General features: G+C 36.5%; 1 protein-coding gene across 1 annotated transcript in view; it reads right to left on the reverse strand.

Moving 5' to 3' along the window:
- Positions 1 to 12,098, reverse strand: part of SPAG17 (sperm associated antigen 17) — an 89,918-nt gene that overhangs the window by 58,900 nt on the left and 18,920 nt on the right. Inside the window, exons 4-6 of the mRNA XM_062513144.1 lie at positions 7,622 to 7,753; positions 3,726 to 3,894; positions 1,467 to 1,661 (exon numbers count right to left, since the gene is read on the reverse strand). Coding sequence (XP_062369128.1) covers positions 1,467 to 1,661; positions 3,726 to 3,894; positions 7,622 to 7,753 — 496 coding nt within the window. The remainder of the gene's footprint in view (positions 1 to 1,466; positions 1,662 to 3,725; positions 3,895 to 7,621; positions 7,754 to 12,098) is intronic.

Consider the following 12,098-nt stretch of genomic DNA (forward strand, 5'->3'; position numbering starts at 1 on the left):
AGGACTTTGACCTTGCTGAATTTTATGAGGTCCCTGCCAGATAATTTCTCTATCCTGTTGAGGTCCCTCTGAAAAACAGCACAATTCTGTGGTGTTTCAGCCATTCCTCCCAGTGTATCATAAGAGTAGTTGCTGAGGGAACTATCCTGATTACTAACAAAGATGGTCAGATGGACTCACACCACCGATCCCCTCTGATACCCTCTAGGCCAGGACATGCAGCTGCTTTTCAATCTAACTCAGTGTTTGTTTATCCAGCTTCTTTATGAGAAGATACTGCCAAACATCTTACTGAGTCAGGGCAGATAATATCCACTGCTCCCTCCTCCCCTACCAAGACAGTCATTTTGTCATAGAAGGTTATCAGGTTGGTTAAGAATGACTTCCATTTGGCAAATCCATGCCAAATGATCAACTCCTTGTCTGTCATGTACCTGGAAATATTTCCAGGATTAGCTGTTTTATCATCTTCCCAGAGACTGAGAAAAGTCTGAGTGGCCTTTAGATTCCTGAGTCATTCCTGCTATTTCTGAAGATTTCCTCCAGTCTTCAGGCACGTTTTCCAGTTGCCATGTTTTTTTTTCAAAATGAATTGACAGTGGCCTTGCAGGGACATCACAGCCAGCCCCTTAGTATGAGTGAGTGAATCCCATCAGGTTCCATGGACTTATGTGTTTCCAATTTGTTTAAGTAATCCTTAACCCGATCCTTTTCCACCAGGATACTTTCTCCAGACTTTCACCCTATCACTGGGGCCTGAAAATTCCAAAGGCCGTTCATGATCACAATCACTTTTTCTTCTTTTAAGGTCCTTTAGCCAGTCCTTATAGAAAGGCTGTTTGCCAGATTGAATTTCTTGTACTGTAGAGTCCATAATTCAATTCTCATGACAGCCAACTAGCAGTGAATGACCACCTCCCTTAATGTGCTGGCCATGTCACTACAGCTCAGGATAGCCAGCCATCACTGTTGACACATATTTAGCTTTCTGCTTACCAGAATCCCAGTTCAAGAAAGGTGTTACAGCTTGGGGACAGCTGACTACAATTACAGTGCATTATTCTGTGGCATATTCTCCTGTGGCCGGGGCCACAGTCCCAAAGCAGCCAACTGTCCACTCTCCTTGAAATTACCAAATGAGCCAAGTTTTCTTAGAAGTTCACTTCCTAACAATTCACAGAAGTAGGCATTTGATAAAATGTTGTTCTTTGGTGGCTACTGTGGCTGCAAACTCTGCCTGCTTAGTCAGTCCCTCTTTCTACTGTCCAGTTTTTGCACTGGCAAACCCATTTTGTTTGGTGGCCAAACAATGGCAATATTACTTTTTCACTGGCAAACACAGCTGCTCACAAGTAGCATGCCTAATAAAAACAAGCATGGAGAGGGAGAACACCACAGCCAGAATAGTCATTCCCTGGATGTAAAATTATCTCCTTTCTACACATTTTTTTTAATGACCAGATTACCTTCAGATGAAATTGAAGATTGTCCTTTAAGTTTAGTTGCTTCTAAGTATATCTGCAATGGCTTGTAATTTTCAGAAGAAATTCGAATTACACTTGAAATGTTAATCCCAAGGTCAGTCAAGACAGGCAACAACTGAAGATTGGAGAAACCCAGAATGATAAAGTAATGATGAGCACCATCATCTGGTTCATCATCTGTTCAAAACACAACAAAACGAGACTGGAGTAAGAACATTCATCAGCTAAACAAAATACATTTTTTACTTGATTATATGGGGTAATGCAAATGAAGGTCAGAGAAACAGTTCTTTTATAATCTCATTGGAAAAATTACATATAAATTAAAAAATTATGTGCAAAAGACTCAGGTCTTCTGCACCAAACCTAGAACCTAGAACACAGCAGGAAGAACAGTAATTCTTAATAAAGTTAGAAGTAATAATTGTTTGGAGAAGGACCAGGAGAAAAACTGCAGGAGCTGATTATAATCAGAATATTGTAGCAGCATTTTTGTAATTGCTCCTCTCAATGGAGTTTAGTGTCAGGACATACCCACATGCTCTAACAGTAGTTTAAACTATCCTATTTCATCCTGCATAAAGCTGGACATGGAGCATACACAGAGTGAGTTACTGTGTCTTACATGAAAGATTACCCAAGTCATAAAAATTTTAAAGGATTAGCTACAGGTAGACTCACTGCTGACTCCTTCCTACTCAGCAGCTCATGTTCACTAGATGTACTTCTTGGCAAAATCCTCATCAGCTGGTAACACCAGCTCACACTAGTCCTTTCAGCTGGCAAAGGCATATCCAAATTCATATTAAAGTGCAGATGAGAAGTTTCATTGAGTGTCTGTCCTATTTGGGCTTATCTGTTATGTAGAAATATGCATACCAATATTTCAGTACCAAAGTAAAAGGTTAAGCATGATATAAGTAGAAATGAACTCTCTAGAAGTCCTAGAGTTGTGTAGCTTCTTTTTATGCATTATGGAGAAAAACAGGTAGTAAGACAGGTATCAGGTGATTTAATTCATCCAGTACAGTTATTTATCCTAAGTTGACTATAAATGCCTGCTGAAGGTCCTGTATCTTTCCATCAATGCTGAAACACAGAGAGCTAGTGCAGACAAACCTGCACTAAAAGAAAAATCACAGCTTTTTACTCTATTTAACATTAAGATCCTTTCTTATGCTTACTGACACATCACATGTCCAAGTGCTTTGCTGACTCCTCAGCTCATGGGACTCATTTATCCAAGGAAGGAAAAAAGGTAACCTGGCACTGACATCTGCCTGCACTCAGATATATGGACAGGGCTGTGCAAATGCTGCTACCACCTGGAGCAGCAGACTCTCTGTTGCTTGTAATATTAGCTAAACATAGAGTAACACAGAAATTTAGAGAGAGACTGACTGACAGCCACCACAGTCCAGCACATACATTGCATAAAGCAAAAATCAAAAGCAGAAGAAAAGCAGTCTTGCATAATCACTTACACAAATCCACAAATTCCAATGCATACAAGCTGAAGACTGCCTGCCATTTGAAAAATTATAATTATGATTATGCTAATAATCATGACAAATGCATAACAATGTCAGTTCTAATTGTCAGTGGCTAGCCCATAAGCAAAAGAAGAAAGACATCAATTCAAGTAATCTCAAGATTACTCAAAAGCAGAAATATTGAATTTCAGAAAGGTGATAATGTATTAGGGATGAATGATAAAATTACTGCTAGCTACCAGAAACAGATATAGACTGAATTTAAGGCATGGTCTTTTATTTATTTATTTAGTTAGTTAGTTTTCTTTATAGAGGTGTATTAAAACAAATATAAAGAGGGCAAGCTTAGATTGAATGTTAGGAAAAATTTCTTCACTGACAGGGTAGACAACTCAGTCAGCTCTGTTTCAAATTATAGTATAAGGAGAAAGCCACCATTGGATACTGACACATTTAGTTATTCTGAAATATTTCTCTAGGATAAGTTTTCTGTAAGGATTTGTTTAGCTATTTTCTTGTAGTCTTATATATCCCCAAACATTTTGATGCTGACATACCACATATAACTTAGCTGTATTTTATTTCTTGGACTGCACAATCCATCCTAACACTGAGCAGAACACAGTGCCCTCTTCAAATGCAAAGTGGCAAAGCTTTGATATTGCCAAATAGATCGTGACTTCTCAACATGGAATAAAACAAAGTACTCCAAAACCTGATCAGGAATATATAATCATATTTTACATACCAATGTGCTTGTCTTTCACTTCCACTTCTCCCCGTTGTTTCAATTTGGTGTCCTTTTTAACGGGGGGTGGTGCCACTGACTTTTTTCCTTTACTATCTTTTCCAGATGTCTTTTCAGGAAGCTTCACTTTTTCTTTTTCTTTCTCTTTTTCTTTTTGCTGCTGTTCTGCCTGACAAGATCAATAAATGAAGTTCTCATTAAAGCCTTTGTGCAGAACAAAGGTCAGACTGTTGTAAAAGTTTAGGTGTTCAAGTTTTTTATTTTCACAATTTTCCCTCTCAGCTGCTATTATATTCATGTGGTGGAGCTGTCTTGAACACCCTGATTTTTCCTACTCAAATACATCATTCAGTTATTTATATGTTCTTAGTCATAATGCTAAGACTTCACATTAAAAAGGAACTGCAAGAAGCAGGTAGGCATTATGCCTACTAAACTAACAAAATGCATATGGGTAGAAAGATGAGTAAAAAATCCATGTGCTTTAGTAACTTCCACTACAGCACTGGTATCAGCAAGAAACCTTCCTTGGACTGAGAGGAAATATGGCAAAAATTCAATATCTGTTAATATCTTTAACATCTCTGTTAACAATCTTGACTATGGCGTGAAATGGTACCAGCACCATTTTTCTTTGATGTAAATATCTGTAAAATGTAAACTAGAACCAAGAGCTGTGTGTTAATTTCACACAGGATATTACCCAGCCATTCTCATTATCTTCGAACAAAAACACCTACATAAAGCTCTTCCCAGTAACTTAAGAGTAAAGGACAAAAAAAAAAAGATTCTATAAGTGTCCCAAAGCCTCAGACTATAAATCCAAACAATCAAGAGTCAGTCTAAAATTAAAACAATTGAAAAAATATTAAGGTAAAGTAGGTTCTGTACAGCAAGAAAGTCTTCACCTTATTTTTACCCAGCAGAAATACTACATTCAAACTATGCAAAAATTACATTTCAGGACTATAAACATCAATAAAATAAAATAAAAATATTAACTTAACTTATGGTTACAATCCTGCTGATGTCACTTTAAAGGCTTCCTTAATTACGAAAGCCCTTCATGCAAATGAGGGCATTTAACTCTACAGTTGCTTTCCCTAGATCCAGCTGAAATGCACTTTCTAGCTGTGGAAGTTGTATTCAGCTCAAATTCAAAATCAAAACAGAAATCTTCTGCTGCTTTTCCCTTCCTTTTTGAATTTCCTTTTTGTAAAATTTAGAAACATCTTCGACAGATTCTTGAAACTACACTGTGTAATGAAGAATTTGGAGGCTTTCATTATTTTCTTTTAAGTTGGTTCCATCTTTGAAATTAGAAATTAGAAATTTTGATAGTACTTCTTTGAATTCTAAGATGATGAATATACCAAACATATGATACAATCATCATGCCACAAAGTTCGCAATCAACTTCATCTATTACATCTGCACCATTTTAAGTCATTCTTAAACATACAGAGAAATTTCTGGACTTGCCAAGATTCTAATGAAGAACACTGCTTGACCTTAACACTTTAGAATGTAAAAGCCTCTCCTTTCTTGGACTCTTTCCTTTCCCTTTCAATGACATATTTCTCCTTCCCTACAAGGTTCAGCTTTTTGTGGAGTTTCTAACAATCCATTAACTTCTGTAAATTTGTTATTTTAAGCTTTACATTACAAATTTTACTACCTCAAACAGTTTTCTAATTCAGAGACACTTCTTCACTTCTGCATAATATTTTAAGTACATACACCTGTCAATTTATGACAAGCTCCTGTTCCTAATGAAATACAGAAATTTCCAAATGCCTTATTTTTGGTTATTTACATGTTGTACTAGTTCTGCTGATCCATTATACTAACTGGTATCTATTAAAAAACCCAAGGACAGATATGTTTGTTTTCTGAGAACTGATTTGTGGGTAAAATCCTGTTTTCAACACCCAGATTGTTGGCAACAGAACTTGTATTGTACAAGCTAGTTGAAAAGAACTAAAATTTTTATGGCAGCCAGTTTAGAGACAGAACTCTAAATCAGAAGTCAGTTTCTGCCCACTCTGTACTGCAGAGCATCCTCATACCCAAGAGCCTTCCAATTCCTGACTCCGTCCTTCAACTACTCCTCTTGTATGTGCCTGCTACACATTAACACAGATACAATTCAAAGGAGATGACAACTTTTGCAGACAATTTGGCTAAAACAGAAAAGTAACCTAAGTGCCAGAGACTCTTCAACCTTCAACATCAACTATCCTCAAATTAACCAGGGAAATAAAATTAAAGTTACAAGACTAATTTTGCTAAATCAAAGCTCTAAGGACTCCATTTTAATATTGAAGTGCCATTAAACTTCAAATTTTTGTTTGACAGTTTACCTAAAAGAATTGACTGATATCTAAGAGAAAAGCCATTTTTTCCTCAATTCACTAGTAACAATCAATTCTATAGCTTCAGCCTCTCAATTTCTTTTCAGATTGAAAACACTTTTTCCCCCCTCATATTCTTCATATATTTCTGTGGTCTAAATTATAATTTCCTGATAAATTGACCTGTGTGGCAACAGGACACAATTTTAATGGAATCACCTAGCATTTATTCTCATGATTATGTGCTACACTTCATCCACCAACTACTCCCACAAATAAAATTGCTGATAAAGAAATTTACAGACTTTTCACCTATACAAAATCAATTTAACTATTTTCTGCTTGCATTTTTTACATGCACAGACTGCTTAGGTCTCCATGTCATCACACCCTATAGTTTTTTTATCAATTACCAGGATAAACTTACTGCAGCAACTTACTTTCTGACAATTAATTGACTTTCTGCAGTTTCATGAACGTTTGTTGGAAAAGGACTATAGCAAAAACAACTGTTCAGTAAGTTTTTGAAATGTATCACTGGCAACTCCAAAAGATGTTAGAAATAAATTAGAGGTCTGATCTGTGATTCTGTGCAAGCTTGGTGAAATTCCTCCCAGAACAGACCAGCAATCTGTCCAAGACAATCTTGGATCTAGTAGTGATGACCTTGGAGACAAATGGAAGCAAGTTTTGGGAACACTGGAAAATGTGGTACCTGGTTCTGAGAAGTGAACTTCAAAATATGTACTGTTTTGAGATAGTTGAGAGGAGAGGAACATGCCTAATCAAAAATGAACAATGGTGACACATATTTGGGTTTGTTTAGTTAAATATGTAATAGATTTCTGTAGAATGGAATGTAATGTTGCCCTCATACATAGGGAGAACTGAAACAGGTTTAAATGAGAGCAGGGTTGGTAGGATCAGAATCCTTTTTCAATTGCGTGCATTGCAGAGATAGTTCAGAAACAATACTGTCTGCCATGGAAAAGCAAAGACACAGTTCTGGAAAGTTTTAAGAAAAGGTTTAAGAAACATCTGCCAGGAATAGTTTATGTAAATATTATCCTGCTTTAGTGCTGGAGGATGGAAGAGATAACTTCTCCAAATTTCCTCCAGAGAGGAGATTCATAGCAAGAGCTCCGTCACAGTCTGCTCTGTGTCTATCCTTGATACCTCCAAAGTAACAACCTCTCCAACCTTTACTTCAACAGGGATACACTCAGCAGAAGCCTGTTCCTAGCTCTGTTTTGTATTGGTCCTAAGACTCAACTAAGCAGTTACTAGCTCTCACTTGAGCAGACTTCTTCCACAGAGGTTTTATTTTCATTTTTTCTCCATGTTCTCATGGCATTTGAGTAATTGAGAACTTCATTCACAAAGTCCAATTTAAGTTGATTAGATAAAAAATACTTCTAATCATGTTTCTCTTTAATTACAGTTCTAGAAAGCCAAACATGAGAAGAAAGCTGAATTTATGGAAGCAACACCAAAATAGAAGTGTCTTCAAAAATGCAATGCTCCTAGGGCATACTATAGTACCTTCTTTTCCTCTTCTCTTCTCTCAAGGTCCTTCTGCTTGAGACAAAGCAATTGAAATTTCAACAGCTTTCCAGTTAGTGTTACAGGAATTTCTTCACCCTGGTCCAGAAAGGCTTTGGCTAATTCCATCACCTGCAAAGGAAAAAAAAAGAAATCACAACAAAACCACTACTTGCATAGTTTTAATACTGGACTTGACTCATATTTATTTGCAGACTGAAATGAGGAAGTGCTATCTCACATTGTACCACGTGTGGGTCAAAATGGCCGCATTTCCAGAATAAACAACATATCAGTAAGACACACCATTATTCTTTGGTTCCAAAGACCTCAAACAAAGTTATATCAACTGCAGTATGAGATAAAACAACAATGGAAAAAACCTTCCCTGATTTATGAGAAAGTCAACAGACACAGAGTTCTCACAGGAAAATGTAATTTTCTTTAGATATTAAACAAAGAAACAACATTAAGCAACTACCTATTATAAAGTAATAAATTAATAAGCATGTAACAGATAGCAAATCAAGGAAAATAGCTTGCAATACTGTTTACAAAGTGACCGGTGTCTGAGGGACTAGCCCCTAAATGAAAGATAAAACGTTCTTGGGAATTTGAGAGGGTCTGTCTTGGTGAATACACACCCCCTTCCTGTGTAATTCTGATTTTGTTGGTATGCAGCCTAATTGGGGTGAAATAAGGCTATTGAGTTTTCTTAGGGTGATGACAGCAGCAGGAACATACAGCTGCATTGTCCAGATGTGTGGCATTGACAGGCTGTTTTATGACTATGTTTTTTACAGCTTGTTTCCACTAAATTTCATACAACTCACTAACATCTGGGCCGTTTTCCTTGGAGCCTCATAACCACTTTATTTACTGTGAAAAAAATAAAATAACATAAAAATACCATTAAAAAGTTGTTATATGTTTCTTTTCACTTGTGTTGTCTATGTAATAAAGTTCACCTATGTAGGAAGCACTGTTGAGGAACAATATAACCATAATATTTTCTTACTTTTGTTTTTAAGCAACCATCAGCTTTATTTATAACCATGGGCTGAATTAGGTGTTGCTCAAATGTTCTGACATGTTTCTCTTTTCTCCTCATGGAGCAATTACAGTTGGGCACATATGGTGTCAATTTTGTTTGCTAACACTGAGACAATGAAGGTGCACAGTCTATCTCACTGAACTGTGTCTTGTCTAATGCAAACACCACCATTAGCTTTGAGCTTCCATAGATGTTTGCTGAGTTTAGAAATTTTCACTTCTCACCTAAATGTAGCCACTAAAATGCTTCTCTGAATAAAGCAAAGCCAGATCAGAATCCAGACTGTTATATGCCAAAATATTGTTTTATGCAAATGAAAGCAAGTCACAGAAAAAGAAATGTCTTAAAATTCAGATTTTTTCCAAGTTGCATAACAGGGACACAAACCAAAACATATGCATTTAAAAACCCTTCCAAAACAATCCTGGTCCTTCAGCACAAATAAATCCAATGATCTTAACATACACAAAGGAAGATACATCATGATTAAGATGAGTTTTGCTTTGCATGTTTTGTACTCAAAGTAAGACTGGTCACTAGCTCAACAACCCAATCATAGAAGGCTTCTGGAAAGACCCACTGACATCAGAGCCACAGCAGAAAATCAAGGGCATATTAAGAACAAGACTTAAAAATTACTGCAGACTAGGGTAGGAAACTAGGAACTAATAGTTATTCCAACAAAAAATAGTCACAAAGAGATAGGCACACAAATCTGTGCTCTGAAAGGAAGAAACTTCAGTAGAAATGTCATAGTAATTTCCCTCAGAGAGAAAAATTCTCATAATTTTTTTTTTTTGCATAATTAATGTTAACAGCCTATTGAAAGCGATGCTTCTCACTGGCCTAATTTAGATGAGTTGCACATTTCTCGAAACACGATAGAGAGGAAATGGAAGGATTCTGGAAGGATTCCTGTAACGTGTATATATAGTAACCCAGCTCAATGGCAGTTGTTGATTTATTGTTCACAGAAGAAGAAAAAAGTGCTTAGATTCTTAAAACACCATTCTTCTTGAGAATTTTAAAGCATTTTGCCAGTCTAAAGTACTCCATAATAATTATTCCTATTTTGTAGACAGAGAATACAGGAATGAAGAGACTTGATGAAGTAGAGTGGGTAGGAAGGACGAATATTTTTGTGAGCCATGAGAAGTATAACCAAAACTATTTAACAGGAATACATTCCATGACTGTGGAAGGAGGTCACACAAATAAAACAAAGACAGAATGAGTGCACTCCATTTGGCAATACAAAGAAAGCAAATATCTTTCATGCAGAAATGTAAAATATGCTTTATACAGGAAGAAATTAAAACCAATCCTAAAGACAGAACACAGATCAATCCATGCACAATAGATAAAAAAAATTAAATTTATTACACATCCATATTTACTTCATCTGTAGTCCTGTGAATTATGCAGGCACCTGGCCTAAACAGTTAAAAATTTACAGAGCTTCAAGTGGAAAAAAACAAACCAACAAAAACCTCAAGACAAAAAAATGGGTAGGAATACAGGAGGAAGTTTTTCAGATAATATCAAGCGAATTTGTTACAGATTGGCTATACTTCATCCCACCAGTGATGATCTTTGTCTTATGAAAGAAACCATGGAAACTTGGATGGACAAACTTAGGTAGGGCCTCTTTTCCTTTAAAGCAAGAGGAAACTTAGCATTCCTCACACAGCAGGGGTCACACTGGTGAAGTGCAGAAAGGTTTTGGTGAGGCAGTATTTGATCTCATATGGTGGGAGTATGAACCATGCAGAAATTTAGCTGTGTGGTGCAAAGGGCATGTATTTTGAGTCATTCAAACACTGCATGAGTGCTTGTAAGTGACCCTACACTACTGGGAGATGTCAGCACCACTGAGATAGGAGATAGGTCTTAAAAGTTAGGGAAACATTTAAAGCCAGAGTCTTTGTGCTATCTTTCTTTGAAATGCCTTTTACAAGATACAGAACCATTGTGGCTGCCAAATCATAATCAGAAAACCTTTCAAAAAGATCAATTAGATTATAAACTTTCACAGCTTTATTACTACCTGGCAGCAGTAACATTGCTTGCTATGAACAGTGGTCAGCCCCCTTCACAGCGTAGGTCTCCCATACCCAGTGAGCTTTCTAAAGCCCTGTCTTCCCTCCTGTTCTTGAAAATGTAAGAAATCCAAACCATCCATGCCTCAGACTCATATAACACTTCCTAAAAGAAACATGATAGTTCCTAGAAGAACCAAATAAGCAAAATCCCTTAGTTGCTGACACACTTCAAGTTAATTTGAAGCAGGACAGTCATCAGTCAAGAGGCTCTATGGATTATGTAACTAAGTTGGTAATTACTATTCAGATGTATTTTCCTGAGCAAAGTAATAAAAGCAGAGGAAAAAAAGTGATCTTGATTTATTACAATCTGCTGTCAATCTTACGAGTCCTTCACAAGCAACTTTTAAGACAGACTAGGGGACAAAAGCTGCATGTGTTATACTGATAATTGTTTTTTCTAAAGATTTCTTTACACATACAATTAAATATTTCTGGCTCTGCCAATGTCATTTCATTGACTAAAGCACACAACTAGCAATAATTTTGAAAGAATCCTTCCTGGATCTGAGATAGCTGAAATAACTTTTTTTTTCAGATGACACCTCCACTATGTTGAAAGAATTCAGTTTCTCATATTAGACTGTTCACCTAACTTCAACTCTCAGAACCTCTTCCCACCTATGATGTCAAAAGACCACCTGCTTAATCATAATCTTTCACTAGTGACTTAATGTCTCACAGTTCAAAGAGAGCTTACGGACTCACATAAATCAATTAAATCAATTGCATATCTGAGCAGAGCTCCATATAATGCTCAAGTATTCACAAGGTAGACTGTAAAACCCAAGACAAGCCAAATGAGTCATCCTTGTTAATCAGTGAATATGTGTTCCAGAGAATGAAAATAATTAGAGTGGATATGATGCCTCCTTGTACCCCATGGAGTCCTTTTCAACTAAACCTACTAAAACAAAGCAATACTGGGAAAATATGAATGCTGTTCGTGTGCTTAATATCTTCCTTTCAATTGTGAGAACACTTCTCAAAGCAGAAGCAAATGGCTGCTTGTGCTCTAGAAAAATAACCTGTCACTCATATGATTGAGTCTGTTTATTGCCAAAACACAACACAGCTTGATCTGGTTAGCAGAAACCTATTAGAATTATCCACTGTAACAAAGTCTGTTCTCTAAACCTCTCTACAGAAAATCTGCAACCTGAGGAGATATTTGAACTGATATAATCTCAGCAATGCTCTGTGACAATTTTCTAACACAGATGTACAGTGTTATGTCAAGTACTTAAATAATGTTTTAGGAAAAACAGAAATGGTGAATAACCGAATTTCAGTAAAAATGAGAAAATATATTACATTAAAA

Source organism: Cinclus cinclus, chromosome 2 (assembly GCF_963662255.1).
Source record: "Cinclus cinclus chromosome 2, bCinCin1.1, whole genome shotgun sequence".
NCBI lineage: Eukaryota > Metazoa > Chordata > Aves > Passeriformes > Cinclidae > Cinclus > Cinclus cinclus.